This window comes from Anopheles moucheti, chromosome 3, assembly GCF_943734755.1.
Source record: "Anopheles moucheti chromosome 3, idAnoMoucSN_F20_07, whole genome shotgun sequence".
Taxonomy (NCBI): domain Eukaryota; kingdom Metazoa; phylum Arthropoda; class Insecta; order Diptera; family Culicidae; genus Anopheles; species Anopheles moucheti.
The window spans coordinates 7,174,159-7,199,578 of NC_069141.1; the positions used below are offsets into that span (position 1 = coordinate 7,174,159).

General features: G+C 43.2%; 4 protein-coding genes across 12 annotated transcripts in view; 1 reads left to right on the plus strand and 3 right to left on the minus strand.

Annotated features, from left to right (window-relative positions):
- The window catches only part of LOC128305351 (NPC intracellular cholesterol transporter 1), a 35,349-nt gene extending 17,793 nt beyond the window's left edge, over positions 1–17,556 (minus strand). For 6 of the 8 annotated variants that reach the window (XR_008287458.1, XM_053042745.1, XM_053042747.1 and 3 more), the window contains exons 1-2: positions 17,412–17,534; positions 16,610–16,939 (exon numbers count right to left, since the gene is read on the minus strand). Coding sequence is in view for 7 of the 8 variants with exons in the window: in XM_053042745.1 (XP_052898705.1) it covers positions 16,610–16,732 (123 nt within the window). In the remaining variant the exon portion in view is untranslated. Of the gene's footprint in view, positions 1–16,609; positions 16,940–17,391 lie in introns of all 8 variants that reach the window. The other 2 variants (XM_053042744.1, XM_053042742.1) reach the window with 2 other exon arrangements.
- A 282-nt stretch (positions 17,557–17,838) lies between these two features.
- On the minus strand, positions 17,839–20,235 carry LOC128302517 (peptidyl-prolyl cis-trans isomerase sig-7). The gene is made up of 2 exons (XM_053039355.1): positions 20,107–20,235; positions 17,839–20,049 (listed from the first exon to the last, which is right to left on the minus strand). The coding sequence occupies exon 2, from the start codon at positions 20,034–20,036 to the stop codon at positions 17,979–17,981; it is 2,058 nt and encodes a 685-aa protein (XP_052895315.1). The 5' UTR covers positions 20,037–20,049; positions 20,107–20,235; the 3' UTR covers positions 17,839–17,978.
- A 35-nt stretch (positions 20,236–20,270) lies between these two features.
- On the plus strand, positions 20,271–22,451 carry LOC128301693 (zinc finger protein 425-like). 2 transcript variants are annotated; one of them, XM_053038285.1, is made up of 2 exons: positions 20,271–20,386; positions 20,447–22,451. In XM_053038285.1, exon 2 carries the CDS (start codon positions 20,456–20,458, stop codon positions 22,070–22,072), a length of 1,617 nt encoding a protein of 538 aa, XP_052894245.1. In that variant the 5' UTR covers positions 20,271–20,386; positions 20,447–20,455; the 3' UTR covers positions 22,073–22,451. The 2 variants fall into 2 exon arrangements, with proteins under 2 accessions (XP_052894245.1, XP_052894244.1); XM_053038284.1 differs by having other exon boundaries at positions 20,299–20,386; positions 20,444–22,451.
- On the minus strand, positions 22,430–24,977 carry LOC128301691 (putative uncharacterized protein DDB_G0268364). The gene is made up of 3 exons (XM_053038283.1): positions 24,573–24,977; positions 22,897–24,510; positions 22,430–22,826 (listed from the first exon to the last, which is right to left on the minus strand). The coding sequence occupies exons 1-2, from the start codon at positions 24,893–24,895 to the stop codon at positions 22,914–22,916; spliced, it is 1,920 nt and encodes a 639-aa protein (XP_052894243.1). The 5' UTR covers positions 24,896–24,977; the 3' UTR covers positions 22,430–22,826; positions 22,897–22,913.
- Positions 24,978–25,420: the final 443 nt, after the last annotated feature.

A 25,420-nucleotide genomic window follows, 5' to 3' on the forward strand; every position in this document is an offset into this window, starting at 1 on the left:
AACGCTCCGTAGTAACGCGGAGTGGCTGGAGCCGAGTTCCGAGTTGTTCAAAATTCCACTAAAAAACACATCCAGAAATGGTTCGAAATGCCGTTCTAGAACGAATTCTAGTTAACCTCAAAGCGGAGAATTATATTGGGATTGTCAAATGTTTGGAATACTATCAATGAGATGCTCAAATACCTGCACCTTTACTCAGCTACAGTTCCCACTTGCACCAGAGTTGCATCGACGAGACTGACATAATCGGAAAGGTTCTCAGCAAACCGCGATTCGAGTGATGCGGGTATATGGAAAAAATGAGGGCAAATTCCCGTGGCCATGAGAAGCTCACAGCAGAGATCGGATCATGCCGCCTAATTGAATCAACGTCAACGTCGTGAAAGTCAATTGGTCAAGACTTTACCGAATCAAATGCGTTCGGGAGTTCTCACACCCTCTGGGACAGGACAAATGTCGGATGTTGCTTTACAATGCAATCTCTTCCTTGTCTGCAGGAACATGTTTATTAGATCATGAGACCGACAGAAAACGATGGTGAGAGACGTGCAGTGATGCATATTATGCGGGTAGCTCGCTATACAATTATTACTTATAAGTAATCCAACTTCCAATAGAATCTCTGTCGGTGAACTGTGACAAGATTTACTCATTTTCAAAGTTCTATATACATTTGACCTCAGTAAGATTTATTCTCAACTCCAACGCACCACTTATCAGGAAAAAAGATCAAAGTAATAACTGTATTAAATTTTATTCCGATCCTCGTTAAGATGTGCATGTTTTCCATTGTTCTGATCGTACACCACACATCCGATCCTCACATTCGCACATACTCGCGTGCTTCTTGAAGATTATTTTTAACCTGTCGAAAAAAAAACCCCCTCGTAGCGTTGATTGTTTGGGTGAGGTGGTAAAAATACACCAGTCTGTTGTGACTCGCCTGTACGGTTGGCGCTGACCCTTCTTTTCATTTTCAACTGGACGCTCCTCCCAAAAGGAGACGACGTTTTGCCAGATGTAAAATGATGCGTTACTTTTTGTGACTCGTGGCACAATGAAAGGTTACATTGAGTAATTCGAGACCGAGTTGAACACTCCTCTCGCGCTCAGTGCATTTATTATTCGAATCAGTAGCAACTATTTTGGGTGTTCATCGTTTTCCATCGTGCTACAGAAGAGCACATCACTCAACGGCTGTAAACACATCATCTTAAAGTACACAGGTACGTTACACGGCGGCGAAAACAAAGTATCGAAAGGAACCAGTTTGTGTAGCTTTGAAACGCTGCAGCCGGTTTGATTGGGCACGTGTTACAGACGCTGACAAAACGAAGCTTCATTTCAAGCCAGATTCATTTTCCGCCGTGCATTGTCGTGTTTTGTTCACGAATGATAGCCGCTTTATAGGGGCAGAAAACGATAAACAAATGCACTTTGATTACGCCTCATGACGCCAGGTGTGTCGTTTTATTACAGCTATTTGTGCTTTACGATTCGCACATGCGTAAATGATAATCATTGGTTAGGAATTACACACGGAGCGCGTAGCATCACTCTTCAAAGTCAAATGGAAGACATACTAGGAACGGAATCTTATCGTTTGCCAGCACGCGCGACAGAACACAATGACTTTTTAATATTATTACTATTTAAACAATTTAGATAAATTTTACGACTTCCGAACCGCAAACAATAATCCATCTGTTGGCTCCTAAAAGAGAGCCTAATATAAAATGTACATACTTTTAGGCGTTCCGACCCAAGCGTAATCTTTCATTAGAATAACTTATATTTTTAAGGCTTTTTCAAAATCAGATATTGCAACACGGAGATGGTTACAAAATTCTTCTCCCCTGTGTGACTTTCTCATTGACAACTCACAACAAACCTCGCACCGTGGAACGATCGTACGACGAGCATGACGCTATTACGCGTTCCGCAAAGCGTTAAGTCATCGATACCGTGTGGCTTTGCTTAACCTGCGATAAGTTCACACCGGTTTTATTTTATTTTTTATTTCACTGGCATAACTTTGTGTTTACCCCATTCAGTGGGGTGTAGCAGATTAGCTTGACGAGAGCCTTACTCATGCCGAAGCTGACCGGTTGCGTACACGACCGAACCATACCACGCAAGCTCCATGTAAGGTCACACACAAGTATTATTACAGCCTGTCCCTCCAAAGAGTGTCAACTGAACACAAGACTATGTTCGCATCCATTTCATGTTACTGAAATACAGTAAAACGATACTAGATGCAAATATTGCAGAGTTAATAGAACACCATTTCCATTCCGATTTGGTGACCTTGAACGACAGATTCTTCTCGATTTGCATCGAGACAATGACGATGGCAAGATGTACGCTAAACGTTTCCTGCATACTGCTAACATGGCCTATGAGTGAAAACTGCAACTTCCACCGTTTGCTAATTTATGGAAGGTTGTATACCTTTACTATTGCGCAATGCTGCTGTTGTAGCACGCACTAGTAGCAAGACCTTTTCCAGCGGGCTCACCTTGCTCTCCCCGGAGCTGTTTTTACTCGATACGAACTCGAACAAGAGATACGATTCCGTCACGTTCGCGAATCAACTACCTAGACAACCTTGATGCCGCAGTGCGTAATGCGAACCGACAACTAATCACTGGAGGTTGAAAGATCATCATATCACGAGGAAAACGATTAGATGATTGGAGATAAAAAAGGAAGATATTTTATCTCGAACGAAATTTTAAGTAAAAGTACAATCCGAAAAATTCGTACTCGATTTGATGTGTACATGATTAAAATTGCATTCATTCTACGCTTCAAGAAAACCCTGCAAAGATCGAGTATTAAGGTGCAAGATTTGGAGCATAACGATGCAGAGCAATTTCAGCTATTTCCAAAGAGCCGTAGCTCCGTTCCAGATCAGTTGATGCATCTTAAATCAGGTAGGAGTAGCGTTACATTAGCGTCGCCTTTTCAAAGACGTTGTTGAAGTTTGCTTCTGGTTGCTCACTTAATCGAATTGAATTCGTAGACTGACTTAGGTAAGGTACATTCATTCGGATTTCTTTCTTTGTCTTTTCGGTGTGCTTTTACACACCTTGATTATGTCCCATAAGTATTCGAAAAAGGTATCCCACAAATGTTCTATAAATAAAACTATAAACTCTTCAAAAATGAGAATTTCTAAGATGCTCTCTTCGGGTTGCTATTATCAGAAGCAAATATTTTGGAATACGCATCACAAGGGACCCCTTTTCCAAGAATCGTCCATTCCTTTTGAAGAAGAACGTATTAGCATCTTATGAACAAGCTTCTGTATGCAGTAATCCCTTCCAGACATGACGACAACGGAATCTTGGAATCGCTAACGAAGGTAACATGAAGCATTCCTACGCTTTCATATTATGATGATCCCTTTCTTTCCCATTAAGTGTTTCCGTCATAAATTATTGAAAACATTCATGCTGAGCCAATCCCCGCTGGGAGATTACTTTGGAAGAACTTCGGTGGTTCACCGATACGACCTTCAGGGACAACTGGAAGGATGGTTAAATGCTGCTGCTGCCATTGCCACCGTGTACCACAACAAAACATGCATGGAAGCGAAGTAATTCTGTCGAGAAATAAAAATTATGACTTTTTAAAAGAAGCTACAAAAGTAAGAGCCTGTTGCACCGCATTAAGGACGATTCGCTTCGAACATAATCCACATTGGAATATTGTAGTGCTTTAGTTTGTTTCTAAAGATGTGGAACCCACCACAACCTCACCGAAGATGAACGATGTGAATTATTATTCATTATTCGGTCGTTACTGCAAACCGTTAAAAGTGCCCGTCAATGTCCAATAGTGCGCTATGTTTAGTGATTTAAAACCCTTGCCTGCATAAGCCCTGTCGCCTTCCGGGCGGCATGCGCCCATACGACGGAGGGCGGACAACAGTGCGACCCGATTGCATGTGGAAAGCCCACCACGAAGTGCACCGTGACAGTGGCGATTTGCATGTGCGTGCCTTCCATACATACGAAAATATGCACTATGCACCATCAAGAGACGCCTCCGTCCGGGTGACAGTGGACTATGGAGTCAGTTCTAACGATGAAAGCATTTTTTTTTTGTTAAGCAAATCACACCATAAACTAGGTTAATGCTCAATTTACATAAAATGTAAACGCGTATCCGTATGGGCAGCGAACGTTGCTCGCGTTCTGGGCGCCACAGAGGAAACACCACGCTGGAAAAGTCACTCCACTCAGAGTCATGGCGTTGCAAGTGAAATAATTTTCCATACTTGAAAATTAAATTACCCGGGAACGACCGAACCGATCCTTGATCTAGTTTTGCACTCTTCCTGGCTGCTGGCACCTATCCAGCGGGATGGCTAGTGGTTCAGAACCCACCTCAGCACACACCGCCGTGGTCACGTTCATGGAAGAATATTAAACGGAGGGCACGCATAGTTCACGACTAGCTGCTCCTGTTCCGCTTAACTGTGGGTCCAGCAATTGTGATTCGCTTCTACTAGGGATAAACTGGGTCGAGGACAATAATATCACAGAAAATGAGAAAAACAACATTAAATTTCAACCTAAAATTTGTAGCTATTGTCGTTTCGGTCGACGATTCGCTCCGGTTTAAAGTCGGTCAGCATATAAATCACAGCTTCCCCCCAAAAAATAGTACAAGGATGACTAAATTCAAATCTTTTCGATGGGAATTTTTCGGTGGACTCAAGTCTTTGGAAAAAATCAGCAAAATAATACTCTCAACTCCCCGGAACTGTAATTTCATGCTTTGTCCTGGTTTAACAAATAGATGTCTCTGAAACTTTGAGCATTTTCAAATATAATTGTATGGTTTTTTTTAATCACACTTACTGCGTATCATTCTTTGACTATCTTCAACAGGTGTTAAAACACCTACGCGCGCGACTGAGTTGTTTCATAAATCATTATCTTCTAATTTGAACACACTCACCCTGTACAACTAAACCACACACCTGCATCTTCTTATCACCGTTCCCGAAACACCTCTGCTTTAAGCATTTATTTTTTTACAACCGAAACCAATATCGCCCACTCTCACAACGGTCACCGGACAAGGAGAGCTAGTGATAAAAAGCTGAAGGTCAACTATAATCATTGAAAAACGTAAACCATACACAACGATCAAAAGTCCACAACGTAGCACTGTGCATGCGCAACTAGTTTATGGTCCAGCCGCGACCGCTCGACTCCCAGTGCGTGCATCAGAAAATTAGATACGCTAATAAACCAACTTCTTTTTCACCTTCCAAAGCACCCCGGCAGTGTTCTGGTATACGCAAGAAACAAACTTTCCACCCAGCCAGGACGACACACGAACCACGTTATGGCATTGAAAAGTTCCACTGGGCAAGTTCTTGTATTATTCAAAAAGCCAACCAGAGCCTCACCAAACTCTAGCACTGACGGTTGACCTTTGGATTTCGAGGCCTTTGGGCGTACGGACGAGTTGCGGGACACTGAAGCATTGTGCATGCAAATTGCCTCACGTGATCGAATGCCTCCAAGAAGCTGACATTGGGCTGGTACACATGACTTCTATCGTGATATGGCACGATAAAGGTGCATTACTGTGTACAGTGAATGTGTTCAACTTATGGAGCTCGTTTTGATGCTCGCTGTAATAATTTATGATTGAAGAATATTTTGAATTCTACGGTGAGCAAATTCATTAAATTCCTGCCATCCAAATTGATGATATATTGAGGACACTTTTAAGAGCTTCATTCTACACGTTGAAATGATCTTTTGTTTTACATAACATGGAACAACTTTTTTTTAATCACTAACAGCAATCGATTATCAAATGACTGGAATTGTAGTATACGCAGTAAACACTACATCAGATTCGAGGAAGAAAAATGCTTCATCAGTGGAATGCTATACGACGGTAATAAAAACCACCGTCAGCCACCGGCATAGACTCTTATCAGTGCAATACTACAACAACAGCACAGCATCGTCATGCTTCACTGTTGAGAAAGCTGACTCATCAGGCTGTTGTAGTTACGGCACATCACACGATTGCAATCGAAATGCCAATGACCACCTTCTTACTATGCGTGATTTCAAATGCGAAACGGAAATCATGCGACGCATCTTCCATCGCTTAGAAGACAGTAATCAGTAACCGCGTAGTTGCAAAGAATTAGTAGCGGTGCGTTAGAATTCCTCACAACAAACAGCGCATTCCGATCAATTCGTTTTTTTTTTCACGGATTGGCCGGGACCAAAGGAATGCAGCTACATTCGGAATTGAGTTGCGTGAAACCGGTTTGGACCACTCTTATTTTCATGCCCAACGGGTTTTCAATGTTTTGATCGGACATTCTCTGTTTACTGAAGTTTTTAACCTTCCATAGTGCAGCAACGTGTGTTGCATTTCTTTATCACTTCTTCGCTTTTGATCGACAAATTTAAACACATTTAAAACATGGTACAATTTAATTACCATACGATATCAAAACATCTTCAGCTCCCTGCGTTGGTTATGTACAAATAAGAAATCGTTTCTTCCAACAGCCCATTCTTATCAACCTGCCGTTGCTCACGTGTACACACCGCATTGGGACACGCTTTGCTTTTCACTGACAGCAAATGACCGATGGGTAGACGACAGCTCAGCAACACTTCCATTCCGTCTTGCCCGGTTGAGTTTCTTTGTTCCAAACGGCGTTGCTTTTGGATGTTACCCGAGTGCCGTACACGAACTTGTGACGCACTCTTTACACTGTACCACAAGGTAAAGCATGTAATTCAACGTGTACTCATCACTCATCAGTAACACCCGCAAGATAACGTCCAGCAATGGAGGTGGGTGGTACGATGACGTTTGCAAAATCTTTCCCCGTTTTAAGGTGCTTAAGTCCAACGATCATGTCTTCAGTTTACGGAGCAATGCTAAAATGGTGACTTAATTTTGTGCGCACGTTTATGATAATTACCGTTTGTCTGAGGTGTCGCACTTTATTCAGAACAGCTTCAACCTGCAAATAGCGCACAAAGCATGGTGCGGTTCTCAGCGCAATTTTAATATCCATATTTGCACCGTGAAAGCAAACGATTCCTTACAAAATCGCTATACAAATACAAGATAATTTATGTCACATTTCACACAACGTTTTGACGCCAAAGATGACGCTTTATCTCTACGATTAAAATTCTTTTTTTCTCACCGAACAAAAACGGTTTCGTGTACCCCACCTCGCACCTCCTGTTTTATTCGTCAACTTCATATTAAATGATACAAACTTTCACCAACCAATGTGTGCACCAATATTTAGCAAGCTTTGCGTTGTTTTTCGTGTAATTTGTCTACGTAACAGAGCAAACGAAAAGGAAAACGAACAATTTGCAAGAAATATGAAGGTTAAGTTGATTAAGTTTACCTTCGAATGCAAGAGAACACGAACTACTGTTAAGCAAATAAAAAAAACTCCAAAAAACAAATCGAAAACTTGACCCAACATAAACCCACGTTGTCCCAGCCCTGTCGCTCTCTCACACTGTGGTGCGTCGGTGCGTGATTGGCATTTCTTGCGTGGTTTATGTTTGTTTTTACTCGATGTTTTGCATAACGGTGCCAAAAATAAATCATCAATTGCGCTTTCTTTTATGCACGATCGCGCTCGCTGCGCTCTTCAAAACACTGCGCTTCGCCCATCAACGGAGTAGCAGCAAATGATGAATGAATAAAGAGCAAGGCTGGACTTTTAGGCATTTCCGTGCGCCTAAATATGGTGACGGCGATAGAGAATTGCGGTGCTATTCATGATGTTTTCTATTGCTGTGTTGTGTTTTGGTTCACCAAATCGAGGGGCTTCCCTTCAGTGCGATTCAAAGGTCAAGTGCAACGCAGGAAATGCAATAAATAATACCTAGCTCATCTAGATAGTGAAAGAATTATAACACAATCACTGTATAAGATGGTAACTTCTTTCTATTGTGCTGTGGCATTAGAAACAGATAATCATCATCCCAATTACGCACGCTAAGAGCACATATATGTGAACCCAAATTGAAAGTAGGACAACAAACCGACTCATTTCCTACCAGAGCCCCTATTTACTTTGTCTACAACGATGACAGACTCCTATTCAAACGGATTGGCAGGTGTCGCCATACTCGACTTGCACAACTTTTCTGCAGAAATGGCAATGACTAGCGCACATCTCTCGCAAGCCTTTTTCCGTGTGTATCGCCAGAATCGCGGATGAGTCAGAACATTTTGCACTGGAACTGCAACGCCAACACGCCATCAACAGTAAAACAAAGAGAAGAACAATTCACTCAGCCATTGGAAACCCACGGAAAACGATGACGTCATCGACGAGCCATGTCTATTGACCTCACGAAGGACATTCCAGGGATGGGCTGTTTGCGTATACAAGTACTATCTCGCACACAAGGAAGCTTACATTATCCCGATAGTGTCAAACCACTCCTCCAGGATCATATATATATAGAAACATGGTTTGTAAAATCGATAACCGGACGTGTAGTCCCCTGTGTCCTTTACGTACGGGACACCACCATACCCAATGGTGGCCACCAGTTGCAATGAACAGCAAAACAAAAAATGGGACAAAACCGCTGAAGCGCATATTTTCCGTATCCTTGAAACCGGGAAGACTGGCATGTTGCAGGGATATGATAAAAAGCCGAAACGTAGTACCATTTCGGCTCGACTGCGATAACTGCGCAGACGCCATTGGAAGTCGGAATAATGTGTGCGTGTTTTTTGTTGTTGTTGTGCCTCAGCCTGTGGAAATTTTAATGGACGGCCGGGGTGTTTTGCTTCCAGTGTTGTGCGCTGGCAGGTCATTTCCACCCGGGGCGAGGAGGGTGAACTCACGCACACTACCGTTAAACAGCTGATGACTGCACAGCAATACTAGCAGACGACCGGCACATACAGGCGTTCGTAACAGACGGCATAAAGCAGGGGACACTTCACTTCACTAGGGACCTGGAAAAATGTGATTTATTCTCCTACGACTAAAACATGCGTTTCAAAAATTTGGTCTTGTGGCAATGCAACGTGCTCCTTATCCGGTTGGAAACAATTAAATGTCAATGTTACTACCCCATCGTTTAGGATAATCCACGTGAGTAGAAACCATGCAAAAGGCCAAGAGATATCCACCTCATTTCTATAGGTTTTTAGATTCTGTTTATGGTTCACTGAGTTGAAATTACAGACTTTGATGCAAGAAATCTTAATGGACTTAAATATTGTTCATAAGGCTTCCAAAAAAAAAACTTAAAATATCTCACAAATTAGTTAAATTACCTTTGAGTTTGAGCTCAAAGTGGCAATCTCTATCTCATCTCTAGTGCATGTACACCTGCCCGACACCTGCCTTTTATGGCTCTCTTTCACCTTATTTACCCGCACCCGGTTAGTCAATCCTGCATACGGAGGATTGGTCCGGATGGGATTGTATACCGGTCCTGTTGTGTAAAGACCGGCGTCACTACCAATACACCACCGGTCCGCCCCATTTTATATTTCATTATTACATTTGAATATTAAACATGAATCATGTACGATTTGGATGAAAAAATCCCTTTCTTTGATTGTGTTTCAGCAGCAGCTTACAGAGCGACTCAAAATGCAACGTTATAATTCTAGCAGCTATTCACTGAACAGATAGCACCGTCCACTGCTATGATTCTAAACTATCTTAACTCTGCGCGCAAGTGCTGCAAAGAACAAAGACGAGATATTTTCGTGCTCATTATCAGAACGTTGACGGAGGAGCAGCAGTTGATTCATCCACAGCAAAGCCTTGCCATAAATGTTTGTTTCAGCTCAATGAAGATATGCATAACGTGGTGGTATGAAACTCTGCTAACTAAACAACAAACGAACAACAAACTGAAGAATTCGCTCTAGTTTTAAACCACTTCTACTGTTTCATCATTTAGTCCATATTGAAATGCTGCTAATGATTTATTACCGAACAATAAAAGATATAATTTCAATGACTATTATTTTTCCCAATTGAAGGGCTCGATTGAGCAGATCGCTAGTTCGCCAGACAACACGTACATTTGATGAAGTACGTGCTTCCAGTGTGGAGTCGCTTCTATTCGACTGAATGCAACTGAAATGAATACACACACACACACACACACACTAGGCGATCAGAAGTATGCAAGTAGAAGTAAAAATCGTTCGATTTATTCGAAAGTGCTCGAACACTTTCTAAACAACGTACCTTCTGTTGTGTTTTCTTTCACTGTTTAAACCTGGCGGGAAGTTTCTATTTCAACCACCACCCAACAGTGCAACACACCACCATTAAAGCAAGAAACGCCAAGTAGCCAGCATCACAACGAGTAGGCCGAAACAGAGGGAACGTTACAGTTTGTTTTTCGCGATCGATTTTGCCAAAGAAATAGCGAAAGAAAGAAATTGGTACAAACACCCAACAACACACCGAACGTGGTGCGTGTACTGTTGTGTACGCTTGATCGCAACGCAAGTTTCCCGCACAGTTTCGTGCTGGGTTTTCCAGAGGTTTCTACCGGCTAATTTGCTCGCCCGGCCATGAGAGAGGCGAAGGTTATGCACCTTCGGTACAACGCATAATGAATTCACGATTGCTATCGACCCAGGGCGATGGCGGCCACCAAACCATAGTTGAAATCGATCAATTGTTTGATTCTTGGTGACTTCCACTTCCTTTTCTTCAATGTCCGCCGAACGAGTGTGACTCAACATCTTTTCGTTGTATCGCTCCAGGTAACCTTCAAATATTGTATTAGACCATCGCAAAGCGTATTAGGACAACGGGCAATGAGATCATATAAAAAAACAAAGCCAACACCAAGAAATCTGACCAACATTTAGCTCAGTTGCAGAACGATCACGTCCCACCAACATGTGAGGTCAGGGAATGATCGAATACTCCTCTACTGTAAGCAAGGAGGTGCTGTAAAAAGCGTGCACACGATGTTGAAATCATCCATCGTCGGTTGCCATCAGCGTGTCAGGGCATCCCCTTGGGACACCGTCGGTGTTGAGTTCGCTTCATGGTTGGCATAATAAATTGTGTCTTAGACGCTGGAAAGCAGAAAAATGTCAAACACTCTGTCGTCAAGGGTTAAGTTAATGCACTTGAAGGTGTTTAATACTACGCCACTTCAAGACGATGGATTGTCCGGTGTCATTTTCACCACGTGGAACAGAGAACCAAAATTTCTCTAATACTTTCTACACTTAAGAGGATGTCGTTAAAGCTGCCTCTTAAAAATGTCATTTTAGTGTCACCAAATTTTTGACACGTTTCCTACTAATTCAATATAGCTTTTGGGACATCACGCAGCACATCTCAATCGTTGCCCTGTACAAAATCCAATTACACCAGTGTCTGGTGTTGCAAAGCCTACGGACGTCTTCAAAACCATGTCTCTTACACATGTTAACTACCGTGACTGTTCCGATCAATAGAAAATATATTTTTTTCGTCCGGCTATTACACCCATTGACTCTCACTGTCTGAGTAGTTTGTTACTATTTTGTCCTCCATACGACAAAGGCAAGTAAGTACCACAGTCAACACGTGCCCACTAACTGTGACATGCAGCCATGAAAAAATGCAACATGTGACCGACAAGCCTGTACAGAGTGGGGCCTTGTTTGCTTCTAATATGTTCGTGTTGCAAAATCAGCTTAAGCCAGTGTTGGCCAACACACAAACACACTTTTGCTGTTGGGGGTCAGACAAATCCCCCCCTAACTGGTGAGGCTCTCTATTTGGGATAAGCTTTGGAGTCGAATAATAACTTTACTGTTGCTTTCCTTTTTCCTGCCTAATAAAGAATACAACAATGCTTTTTCTAATTAGGACTCTCGCCAAATTTTGCAGATGGAATCATTATTTAACAAACAATTATATTACACAAAGCAATGCGAGTTAATCTTAAATTATTCCAATATAAGTTGATCTTCAACTACAGTAAAGAACCCATTTACTTCAAGCGATGAAATATTTTGAACAGAGACACAAATGGAATAAACCGTAAATTGAAATGTGCGCTCCACTCTAGTCATATTGGCGAACTGTCCAAGTACGTTATGTAACATCATCATACGAGCATAAATGATACATAACCTTATCGACTTTTCGATAATTACATTATCGGCCTAACCCGGGAACGTGTACCACTTTTTCTTACCCATGCACCTGAATAAACACTAAACTGCCCAAGCTAATGAATCATCACTTATTTTTTCGAGGGCTTCTTTACCGCTGTTTGTAAGCCAAATCTCGGTGGGAATTGAATTTAAGCTTTGAGTCATCCAATCGGACCTAGCACAATGTCAGCACCCTGCGGAGAAGCTACTGTTTCAAGCCTGAATGTCAGAAAATCCATTCAAAACAAACGCGACGTTAAAACATTCCGTGCGGCATTATTTATGCTTAGCTTGGAATAGATTAGACAACGCATTCAGCTTTTGAAAACAAAAAAGAAGGTTTGCAAAATGTTGATAACACATGAATTTTATCGTTCGTATTGGGTTTTTTTAAACAAATCTAAAGATAGCAACTCGCCTAGACTATCTTATCATCGCTAGAATTCGTTCGGTTTATCTACGTTCTAAATATAACGTTGGGGGCAGATCGGTGATGGTAGCGGCGCCGGTCTTCACACGGCAGGACCGGTCCAAAATCCCATCCGCATCAATCCTCCAGACTGACTAACTATTCGTGCTACAGGTAAATATAGTCAAAGAATGCCAGAAATTACAGGCCCTGACCACTCTTCAGGTTATTGGGCCGATAAAGGAGAAGAAGAAATATAACGTTGTTACATTTATATGAACATCCAGAGTAGGAAACAATTTCCCTTCGCACTATTATCACTAGTATAGCGTAACAAACAACCCAGTTACCCAATGGCCCGCCCTTCTTATTAGACAGAGCGTGCGAGAAGTAGCAAAATCACGATAAGGTACATCCAGGCGACCATACTAATTGACCCTTTTCAATTGGCATTTCCCTTGATGCCGTCGCGCGACCAAATGCGGAAAAGCTACGGCGTGTGGAGTGTTACTTGCGTCAGTTCTGCGCACCATGCCGCCTGTCATTCCACGTTAACCTGTGTTCACATATATCACAGCCCGACCGACTTCACTTCCTATTATTCTGTGCCTGCGACAGATATTCACATGCAGAGCTCCATTCATTATTTACCTATGAAAAACAGATGATTTTAATTGAACAGAATGACATTAAATTGATACACAAGTTGAACATATTCTACATATATTGAACATATATCAAAGTTAAATGAAAAACATATTTCCCGATTCACAACTACTACACCTAACGCTGAAACCTAATTTGCAAACCACAAACCAACGATCCCACCATCAACACGGGGAAGAAAATTGGTAATAATTGAATTAGTGGTTTTTTTTGTTCGTTCAACATTCCTGACGTCGAAACGAAACCATTTTTAGCAAATTAACTTCGTCTGACTACCGTTGCAAAGCGAACTCTTATAGGACGAAAGGAAGTCAGACATATATTGCGGTCTGTGGAACCGATCACGTGATCTCCTACGACCAGACAGCTTAAATTGCATGGTGTTAAAAAACGGACAGTGAATTTCAAAGCATGGGAACGTTCTAACTGCTAATCACGATTAGCTGTTGGACGGAGCTTGATCGTTACAAATTCTGAGCACTAATGCTGGGTTCGCTAATCATCGAATCGAATGCTTACACCGTCCGTTTATCAAATTAAAACCTAAAACAATTAGTATTATACACTTGCTTGGAACGAACTGCTAAAACTTAACATTAATTTGCCCATTTTTTTTTTCAAATTTTTGTTTGTTTGCTCAAGAAATAGCAACAAAAGAAGTGGACAGTGTGCTAATATTAAACCAATATATGTTATTGATATCCGACAAACATCTTTCCATTGCTCATCGCGAAATGGGTGCAAACTTGGCCGGCCGGCCGCGTTATACACGCAAGCTGTGCTTTATAGTTCCGATAAAAGCCAAGCCACAAAGAAACACCCTCGAGTAGGTGTTGGCTTAAGGACATTTAAGCTTTACCCTGACCTACATTGATTCCAAGTCGATAGTATGTCATCACCGGTTTCAATTGCCTGGTCCGGTGCGAAACACACAAACTAACCATGAGTCCTTCGTCTATGGTCCCGGAGGATGGCAACCGATCCCATGTAAACAACCTCGCTTAGAATAATTGTCCTGAATACGGGACAAGGTCTGGAGAAGTTTTGTTTATGAAATGATAGCAATTGTTTGATGTATGTTCTAAACATTTCGCTTTATACTTGCTTGAGCAACTTGACAAGTTGCTGAGAGTATTTGAACAATCTTTGACGCAGGCTTTGAAGGCATGAGATTTGCAGTACTTAAGTTACGGGCCAATTCATTCTCCCGTCTAGGTCTCCAAAACCCCAAACGACCTTCAAAAATTCTATTACATTGAATATCTTCTTCCGCACAAAATCACTCCCGCACACCATTTCGCGGTGATGCATCGTTACTGTACGCAACCATTGATAAGAATGTTCAAGGATGATATAAAACTCTGATATAAACTCTGATAACGCGTATACTTAGAAACTCGTTCTCTTTTTTCGCAATGAATCAGTATTTTTCAATTACCTTTTTAGCGGTACTGGATGAGCTATTCAAGAGTTAGTCAGCCAGGAAGCAGGTTCAATTCCTGTCATTGCGATTACCATTGTTCAACGGTGGCAAATCATATCCGGATGCTCTTATCAAAACAATTCCATTTCCCAATCGATGATAGCAATGCATACACAATAGGCTACGCAGCTAGACATATATAGACATATATAGACAAAAAGTCCTTATATATATTGTGTCCTTGTATTTCAATATCGCATCTGATCTCAAGTGGTTTTGTTTGTGTACCTTAGAGTTTATCGTTCCATTACGAACGAGCAATATACGATACGGTTCGCCCCATTAACACCGGTCCCGGGAGGGATGAAAAATCGTGTTTGCCATAACAATTATTGCACTACCCCAACCGGTAAAAATCACAATTTTCTTCCCCTCTCGATTGAATTGTGAAATTGAGGTTTGGTCAAAGTATGGTTAGAGCCTCTCTGATGGAAGTGCTACACTTTTGAAGGATTTTAGCAAATTTCTACACCAATTTGCGTCGATTATTCATCCGTGTCAAGTGACGAACGGGTTTAATGTCGTAGTTACATCGAGGGACTTTACGCTTCCACTTCTTTTAGTGCATTACAGCAGAGCAATCAGATAGTTCTACAAGTTTTAATGGTGCTTCACTCCACCAAGAGACAAGCCTCCAACAAGCGGCAATATACGTCTGGCAGAGCTGAAGGTCGACAGAATAAAAATCGCTTTTTATTATTGTGTTTTTCCACTATAATAAAGTAGCCTTATGATTTTGTTAATTTACATGTTTGTTTAACTTTAAATTTCCTTACGCATAGACCGTGTGAGTATAGCTTTAGGTGCCTTAGTGACACAAAATTAAATGGCTTCGTTACCCAAAGCAAAAGGAAGAGGTTCAAGTATGTTTGTTTTCACCCGGTCCGGGGGCCAACAACTTCACAACACACACCACATACAGTTTTCCCAGCTGGCATTCCAAGCCAGCTATCGAAAAAGAAACCACCGCGTCCACCACCACCCACTGCGGTGCTATGGCCAACATTTTTCAGATGCATTTGTGTACGTGTGCGTGTCCGTATGCACCACTACCAACGGCAGGCACCATCGATCGTACGATGTGCTGCCCTCTTGAGCATTGGTCGTTAGAGTATGCCCTCTGTTGATGAGGACAGCGACAAGGGGGATTAAAGAGACGTGAGGAATCCAATTAGTGTCGCAAAGAGCGCACCTCAACCTGCTCATCCATCTCTGCCAATTTTTATCTAGCGTGAAAATAAAAGAAGGAAATTGCACCACGAGAAGAAACAAAACCAAACAAATATGTTGAATTCGCAACTAACAATCCATCGCGCCCCAAGCGCTATAAATCGTGACGTCAAACGTGCAGAGGACCATGGAGCCATGGTTGCATAGTTTTGCATGATGATTGTGTTCGTAAACCACTCACTACAGGTGTGTGCTTCGTATCTGCTACCAACACTGGCACACTGCATCATTACTCATGCGAATACGGGCAGAGTGCAGCATAAAAAGTGAAAAAAAAAACAGTATCACAAACCCTCCAGACACAGTAGAGGGAATAGTGGTGTTTACAAACAATCACATCATCACGATAGGCGGGATGCATTCATGCACTTTTGCAACATCAATTATGAGATTTAGACCATTAGTGGGAGAGTAGTAGAAAAGGAATAAACCTTCCTAAGCTTTTTAACCGCAGACCGGGCGTATTGTTGAGTCCTACATTACGCAGATTCATGAACTGAACTCTTTTGATGCGTTTTGCTATCAGTAATGTATCGTTCAGAATTTGATCTGTTGTTTGAACCTTTCCTTATACCTAGTAGTCCTAAAAATATTTCAAGAATAATGTTATTCTCTACGCAAATGATTCAACTCACCTGATCAATCAACAAGCACCCAAGGACAAAAAGAGGAACAAAGAACCAAAATGCGACGGATCGCCTTCGGCTGGAGACCGCTGTCGCTCCTCCTGCTCGCGTACTGTCGCTATTCATTTTCATTTCTTTCCGCACGATTGCATCTATTGCCACTTTCTATCGAAGATACGACGTGGTGATCGTGGCCACTGATATTTTTTTCTCCACTTCTCCACCCGGTGAGGACTGTGCCACGCACCGCCGCGCTACCGTGCCCTTTTACTTCTCTTTGTTTCTCTTCACACTGCTCTACACACAAATAGGTACACTACGCACATACACACAGATACGCTGTAAAACAAATTGAGATAGTAAAAGATAGGAAGGACATACAATCACTTTACGGAATTCTCCAAATATATGATGCGCTTTCCCGTTTACGGTTTCCAGAAGGGGGAAAGGTTATTTTTTCTTTATCGAGGTTGCACTACTCTTCTGTTTTTTTTTTTACCGTGACGGCGACGATAACGAAAGCGACATTGATTTCTCAATCGATATCGAGCGTTAGGCGCCCGGCCGCGGTTGTTAAGCCCTTTTACCCTCTATTAATTTACACCCCAAAACTGTCGATTGATTTCGCTGCGGAAAAAATAGCAATCTCTCACGTTTTCACCGTGGCAGCACACCACTTTTATCTCGACGCTAGATTTTCTTAGCTCTACACAAAGGTACACCAGTCGTACGGTAGCTCCGCCATTTGCAGGCGACCATCCGAATGGGAATGAACAGTAGATACGCCACACCTTAGGAAATTATTTTTCACCTTTTCTCCCGGCTGGAGTTTCGTTTTCTACTACAGCGTTTAGCTACGGCAGTGCAAAGATCTAGCAGAATTGTGAAAATTGTTTTGCAAAAAGCCCGTGAACGAAGTACGCGCACACCCACCTCGCACGAGCACAACTTTTTTTCTGTTTGCTCGCTGCTCGTTTGACGTTCCACATTGACGTTTTGTTCGTTTGTGTGTCCCATAGCTTGTTTTGACGAGTTATCAGAACAATCCTTGCCCACCGTGGTAGATGTTCCGACAATTTTTGACCAATTACAAATGATTTTGGTCCATTGGTTTACAAAAGGAACTAAAATGGAAAACAGTTGTCGAAATCTTTCAATACCTAAAATGCAACTTTTTAAAAAGAATTCCAAGCTATTTGCATAACCATTATATTTTTATCATCCTAGCCTTTATTACATCAAAATCATTTTCCTTCTAATGATTCAATTTTAAAATTAGCTCTGCATGCAATGTCTTCCAGTTCATATTACATTCATTGGTACTTCCCTTCCCGCTTATAGTAAATTATAACGCATCTTTTGCATTTCTGCTACAATTCTAATGCTTCCGTTTCTTTTTCTTTCCCTTTGACTTCTTTCGATGCTTCCCATCTTCAGAGGAAACGGAATCCTTCCGCTTCCGCTCCGACTTGCTGCTGCTTTTCGATTTCTTTTTCGAAGATTTCTTCTTCCGCTTTTTCGATCGTTCATCGGACTCCCTGTGCGAGCTTGACGAGGACGAACTATCCGATCGGGACGAACGAGAAGAACTTCTCTTCCTTTTCTCCCTGGGTGGGGGACTCGATGAACCGGAGCTTGACGACCGCCGCTTGGACGATTTCGGTTCACGTTGCTGATCTCGATCGGACGAGAGAGTGACAGATTTTGTACCGGTACCGGTCGTTCTGCGCAAATCGGTACTTGTACGCTGCTGGCTAGGTGATTGACGATTTACAACTCGCTCTGCATCATTTTGTCGACGTGCTTTTGCATCCCGTGAATTTGATCGGTAACTTCTATAGCGATCGGAACTGTGGCGGCGATCCCTCGAACGGGATCCACTACGTGAATGTCTCATACGACGATCTCGCGAACGAGATCTAGATCGACGTCGTGGTGGCTCGAGACGCTTCCCACTGGAGCCTCGGGAACCCGAATTGCCACCACGTTTTGAACTTTTTTCGCGAGGACCTTTCCGTTGAACGAAACTGTTGGGATAGGGACGATTCTTATAATCCACCTTGCCCTGATTAATGCGAATGTCCCGTCCATTTCGCTGCTCCAGATAGGCTGAGTTACGTTCAGTCAATTTAGGCTTTCGTGCGCGATTACCACTCTCTTGTACTTTGCGCCCTGGAGGACGGTTTCTATCGCGATCTCGGTTTTGCACACGATCGCGCGAACGGCTGCGTTGTCGACTACGGTCCGTTTTGATGGGCCTGGACCGAGAAGCGGATCTCGAGCGAGATCTAGATTCCGAGCGATTCCTTTGCTTTTCTTGTTCGCGCACTCTTCTCGGTGAAACATTCTGCCGCTCCATTCTAGAGCCTCCGTTGCGATTTGATTGCTGCTTCTTCCGGTCGAAATCTTTAAATGATCGCTTATCGGCTCCATCTTGAAACTCTATGCCGCGTCCCTTTCCGCGCCACTTTACCTTCGAGACGGACTGCGAAAAATCAACGTGAATGCGTCGATCGTCAATTAGCACATTGTCCATTTTAAAATACGCATCCTCGCAAGACTTTTGATTCTCGAACTCGATGAACGCGTACTGCAGTGAGTCTCCGGTCAGCTTGTCGCGGATCACCTCACATCCCTTGATCATTCCGAACCGACTAAAAATGATCTGCAAATCGTCGTCCGTCGTGACCGGATTCAACTTGCACACAAACAGCACATTCTCCGGTGGTGCAATGTCCGCATCCGGTATGTCACCCACAATCTCTAGAATCGTGGCCCTTGCTTTCGCCTCCCGCTCAGCAATCATTTCCGCGATCTCTTGCTCCGTTTTTCCTCCCAAATCATCGATTTCTTCGTCCGCCGCGATGCGGCCTCCTTGCAAACGTTCCGTTGATGGGGAAGGAGAACGGCTCGGCTCGCGGAAATCACGTGGATCGTCGAACGGATCGTCCAGCACAACGGTGTGCGTAATACGCACATCCTTGTACGGTCGGTGTCGCTCATCGCAAATGACTTCGTTCAACTTCCTCAGCACTTCGTGGCCCTCCGTTACTTCGCCAATCACGGTATGGCGACCATCAAGCGAGGTCAAATCAGCTCCGAGGGTGAAGAAAAACTGCGACCCAATCAAATGCTCGCCTGCGTTTACCATCGACAGCAGTCCGGGATCGGAATGTTTTATCTTTGGCACAGTTTCGCCCTCAAAGTAGCGCTTGTGTTCTCCCTCCAAGATGCCCCAAATAGACATGCCACCATCGCCGACACCGGACGGATCACCGGTTTGTGCAATAAAATCCGACTGGATCGTGTGGAACAGGTTGAAATTGTAGTACTTCAGCTTGCACAGCTTCAGAAAATTTAGTGCGGCAAGGGGACGTTCCTTCAGGAACAGATCCACCGTGATGTCGCCTATCGTAGTTTCGATGACAACCGACATCGCTGCAGCCGGCCTAAAACAAGCGCGAAATGTCTTTAATCTACACTACGCACGCTGCAAATCGTCTTACCGTGTTCGCTGGAGTAGAAATAACCTAATCAGCCACTTTTTACCACCTCATTTGTTTACAATCACTAATAATTAGTGCAGAAAACGCGCGATTACACAGAAAAACCTTCTGTCGGCCTAAATTGACGGGCGTCCCTTTTGTACGTCAAAATCAGAAATGTCAAAAAATGTAAATAAAACAAAGCTCTCCAGCGCAGAAAAAAGGAACCCCAAATCACCAACAGCAGTACATAATTTATCGATTTTCCTACAATTTAACACTGCTACAAGCGACGTAAAAGGTATTTTTACACGTTAAGTACACGTATATCTTGCCTTAACTCCGTTTCATTTCACAGCAGTTCTCAATAATGGAGTCGGACACAACTAGCGATGCGAAAAGGAAACTACCAGCCTATTACTACCTGCAACCTTCCAAGAATGGCGATGAAGAAGCGGAAGAGGAGCTGTACGATTCCAACGGAACACACATTACGTCCGACTACCTAAACGATGTGGTCGCCGAATCCATGTCGGACATGTACGCCGTCGTGCAGCCGGTCTCTTCCGACACCCCACAGTATCGGTGTAACGAGTGCGATAAAATTCTTCCCAACACGGGCCACTTGATAGCGCACATCGTGGTGCATACGGGTGAAAATCCGTATTTATGTAGCCTTTGCCAACGATCGTTCGCAAACTCAACGCGGCTTAAGTTGCATCTGAAAACGCACTGCATCAAAAAATTGCACCCAGGATTGACGGTGACAAGAATTACGAAGAGTGTTCCAGTGTCGCCACCTGTGTCGTCTACCAGCATTGTGGGAAATGTGGATCAAAATCCAAGTATTGTGAAACCAGCCACATTCCGTTGCATTGAGTGTGAGCAGACACTACCGAAGGACACGCTTTACCGGCACATGAAGCAGCATCTACAGGAGAAAAATATTTTCTCACAAAAACCACCACACAAATGCAGTCATTGCGGCGAAACATTTCCTAAAGTTTCAACATTACAGTTACACCAGGAATCTTGTCAAACGTCTTCTATAAAGGTGACATCGGAGGTGGATCTGGTGCCGATTAACAAGCAAGATCCGTGCTCTAACTTTAAAAAACAGATCGAATCAAATCCCATCCTATCGGGACTGCTAATGAAGGAATCACCAGAACCTCCACTCTCTGTTACCACAATCGAAGTAGATCACCAAGATCCATCCCAGCCTGATGATACGCCCGAGAGTGTTGTACAAAAATGTCTTAAAGAGGAATTGCAGGAGCATGACGAAGCAAAAATGGAGACAAACGAACTGCCTCAAGGGGATGTGCCATCTGACCTACCTGATAGCATGATCAAAAATACCTCCGCAGGAGTTGGATTCGTCATCAGTTCGGTAGCTACCGTAGATCAACAATTTCTCGAAAATCTCGCCCAAATGGAACTGCAAACACGGACACCGGAGCTGGAAGAAATGGCCCCGGACGATTCGGAAACTCTACCATTACCAACAGCATCGCTTCCCAGCTTCAATTCGGCCACATCGACGACCTGTGGTCTGTGCGGTAAATCGTTTGGCGAAAAATTTGGCCTTCGACAGCATATGCGCATCATGCACTCCGATACCAAACCGTTCAAATGTCCCGAGTGTAGGAAACGGTTCGCCAAAGAGAACTCACTTTTGATTCATCTGCGCGTACACGTAAGCAATCGTCCATTTATGTGTATTGTGTGCTATAAAACGTTCACCCGCGCAACAGCACTGAACGGCCATTTGTCTTCCCATTCGCACGAGCCACTAAAGTGTTTCTCCTGCGAAGAGACACTACCGAACGTGCAGAAGTATGCGTACCACATCGAGATAGCTCATCCTCAATTCCCGGAAGTATTGTACCGGATACGAGCGGAAAAACCGGAACACGAGCGGACAAAGCTGTTACGGCAGCTGTTACTTCAACATCGGCCTGCTTCATCAACCCATGAAACCTGATCAAACTATTGAGGAATTGATGCGTTAATTGCTAAGTTTGTGGAGTATCAAGAAATCGGGAAAAAAAATTGATTATAAAGTAAATAATTTATTGGATAATCTATAAACAAACACCCAGTGTAAGGTAGAGGAGTAGTTCGATCTAATGTAACGAAAACTTCAGTGCACACTAGATCCATTTAGGAAAATGATCAGCTAGTGAAGATTCTCATGAAAGATATTTCTTGATCACCCTCGTTAATTTTCAATGATGTAATTAATGATAAAGGACGTTGATAGCAATACGTCCTGGTCGTTCTTCTTAAATAAAAATCAAAGCAGGGTAGACTCGAACGAGGGTTCGAGTTTATCGCGTAAAAATCTCTCAAAATACTGAATTTTAAGAGACAACAAAATTTACCTGACTCATTTATTTCATACCTAACATAGAGTTCTAATATTTAACTAAAAAATACAAAAGGCGAGATACCTTGATAGCGTGGTACGAAGTGAAGCGGATGAAACTTATATATGAAATACCCGGTTTATTGGAAAACACCTCCTTTGTTGCGGGAAACTTGCATTAAGGTTGATATAATGTACACATATCTTGATCCTGTTGCACCACTTTTGCCGATCTCAAGTTTTCCTACCAAATTTGCATCATAAAGGGTTGTTTTGTGTTGAATGTATCCAGCGTAAGAGAGGGATAAACGAAAGAGTTCTTTAGCTAGCCTAGTTGAACACCATGTAAAGGTGTACTCCACCCAAAACCCTGTAAGGAAGGAAACATTTGGAAGTTAATGCAACGAGGCATTAAAAACGATAAAAGAATTAGTATTTACCGTGCTTCCTCCTATTACTACGAGTTAAACTGCTGAACACTGTGCCACTGTTGATGTATTTGCTGTGGTTGTTGTTGCTGCTGCTGCTGCGGTGACTGCTGCTGTTGTTGTTGCTGTTGTTGCTGCTGCGGTGACTGCTGCTGCTGCTGCTGCTGCTGCTGTTGCTGTTGCTGCTGTTGCTGTTGTTGTTGCTGCTGCTGATGTAACACTGGATCTATTTGCTTCAAATAGCTCGGATCAATCGATGCAATCTGATTAATAACATATCCGCCTGACCCGTTTGTTGTTCCACCACAACCACCAATCACATTCCCGCTCGCATCCTTAATGCTGAGCTGTATTGGAGTAAGTGTTTGTGGCGCTTGCCCTTGTATCTGTTGCGGTGCGATCGACGTGATGATGCTGTGGTGGGGTGCCGATCCGCCAGCTGTCGGGCTGGTATGGAGAGGAATAATTTCGATCTGATTATGCACCGGTGGAAGGATTTGCTGCTGGTGATGGTGCTGATGGGTGGCCGCTATCGGTGTTGCCGTGATTGGCCATGCAATTTGGGACCCTTGTGCGATCGGTGCGAGTGTAGCCGTTGGTGACGTTTGGTGCTGGTAAGGATTGACTGCGGTCAACTGTGCACTATCGATTGCATGCACCGGTATGACTATTCCGTTTTGCATTACCAACACCGTCGTCATCGCTCCATTCGATGCGCTCGGAATGAACTGGGTAGTTTGCTGCAACTGTTGCGGTTGCTGTTGCTCTTGCTGCTGCAACTGGTGCGGATTATGTACGATTTGATGTAAACCTTGCTGCTGTACCAGAGGCCCGCTCGGGTGCGCAATAACGTATGGAGACGGTCTGCTTACTGCCTGATGTCTGCTTTGATAATGCTGCCGTATGTCCGATAGCTGCATGAAGTTCATGCTGCAGAAGCTACACTCTAACGGTGCGGTGTGTGAATTTTCATGCATCTCCAACTGCTGCTCATCCTCGAATATCGCACCACACACGCAGCACTGCATTTGGTCATCATAGATTGCATTCTCTTCCGCCGGTTCGGACCTTACCTTTTCGCTACCATCATCATCATCGTCGAAACCGTCGTCTTCCTCCTCGACTGCTTCGACCGTTTGAATTACGTACGGCTGGTGCTGCGGCAACTGAGCCAGCTGGTGATGATGCTGTATCAGCTGTGGTGCCTGTATCTGTATTTGCTGCAGCTGAATTTGTTGCGGCAGTGTGTGCTGCATAGGTTGTTGTATAGGTTGCTCTTGTTCCTCTTGTTGCCGCTGTTCCTGCTGCACTGGTTGCTCTTCCTGTTGCTGTTGCTCTTCCGCCTCTTCCCGTAACGGTCCTTCGGCACCTTGCGAATCTTCACCACTCGATGCAGATCGCAACAAATCGGTTGCGTGAACCTGTTTACGGCGTTGCTTTTTGGATATTATCTCCGTCATTACCGTACCACCGTTCTTTATAGCTTCGTCCATTTTACGTAGCTCTCGCATGCGAATTTTAACGAAATGGAACCGCTCGTAATGTAGCTGAAGGCATTTGAAGCTGGGCGATGTATAGTTGGGACACCCGAACTGACAATTCAACAAGTTTATCGTATGTTTGGCCCTGTAAAGTGATCTCGGGAGTAAGATAATAAACCACAAAAGCGTACATCGATAGCAACTTACTTGATGTGTATCTGCAGCTTGCTCGGGTCGAAAAAGTACTTTCCACATTCCCGACACGTGTGTTCATCCTCGAAGTGCAACCGTATGTGGCCGAGCAGTTGCATCGTTTTATTAAATGTTACCCCGCAAGTTTTGCACTTGAAACCGAGCCGTAGCTGCTCTTGCGAACCATCCGTTACGACGCGGAAGTGTTGTACCATCTTAACAATTTGAAAGTCGCGAAAGTTTGGAAAATCTTCCGGATTTGAGGCTCTCGTTTTATCCGACTCCTGATAGTCCTGTTCAATTTCAACCGCAGAACGAACGGTTTCATTCGATGCCATCCTGCTGTGGTACAAAAATTGCCACTTTCACCAAGAAACCCTCTCCTGCCCGATCCGCACAAAACTAGTCACTTTATCGATGTGTTTCGGATGAATCTTACACACAGGGTTATGTGATTATTCAGCGACACGCGAGTTTCGGAACTGGGCAGCCCAGTAAAACAATTTCATCGAGAACTTTGGTACTACAATAAATAATTGCTGTATAATAGATTGAATAAAAAACTTATTTTGTAATTTTGTAGTTCACCAAACATGCTGTTTGACGTTTGACGATGTAAACAAAAGCCCGGTGAAAAATAGTATGTACTCAATGGAACACGCCGTTCGCACAGCGGGCGATCTTCATGTAGTTTAAACAACTAGTAATATTTTCCTTTTATTTTTTTCCAAACTAATTTTTTTTTCCCGGATGGCTTAAATTACCCGGATGGTTTATTAAATAGAGAGTTAAGCCACAATTAAAATGCTTCGCTTGATTGAGAGTAATAATTTTATCTTTCGAGCAGTCGAGAAGGTGCGAGT

Bases quoted from the DNA above. Each gene is read 5' to 3' on its own strand.
- LOC128301691 (XM_053038283.1), bottom strand. From the start codon at position 24,895: ATGGCATCGAATGAAACCGTTCGTTCTGCGGTTGAAATTGAACAGGAC. The intron at 24,511-24,572 runs GTAAGTTGCTAT...ATCACTTTACAG, and splicing joins AAGCTGCAGATACACATCAA to GGCCAAACATACGATAAACT.
- LOC128302517 (XM_053039355.1), bottom strand. From the start codon at position 20,036: ATGTCGGTTGTCATCGAAACTACGATAGGCGACATCACGGTGGATCTG.
- LOC128301693 (XM_053038285.1), top strand. From the start codon at position 20,456: ATGGAGTCGGACACAACTAGCGATGCGAAAAGGAAACTACCAGCCTAT.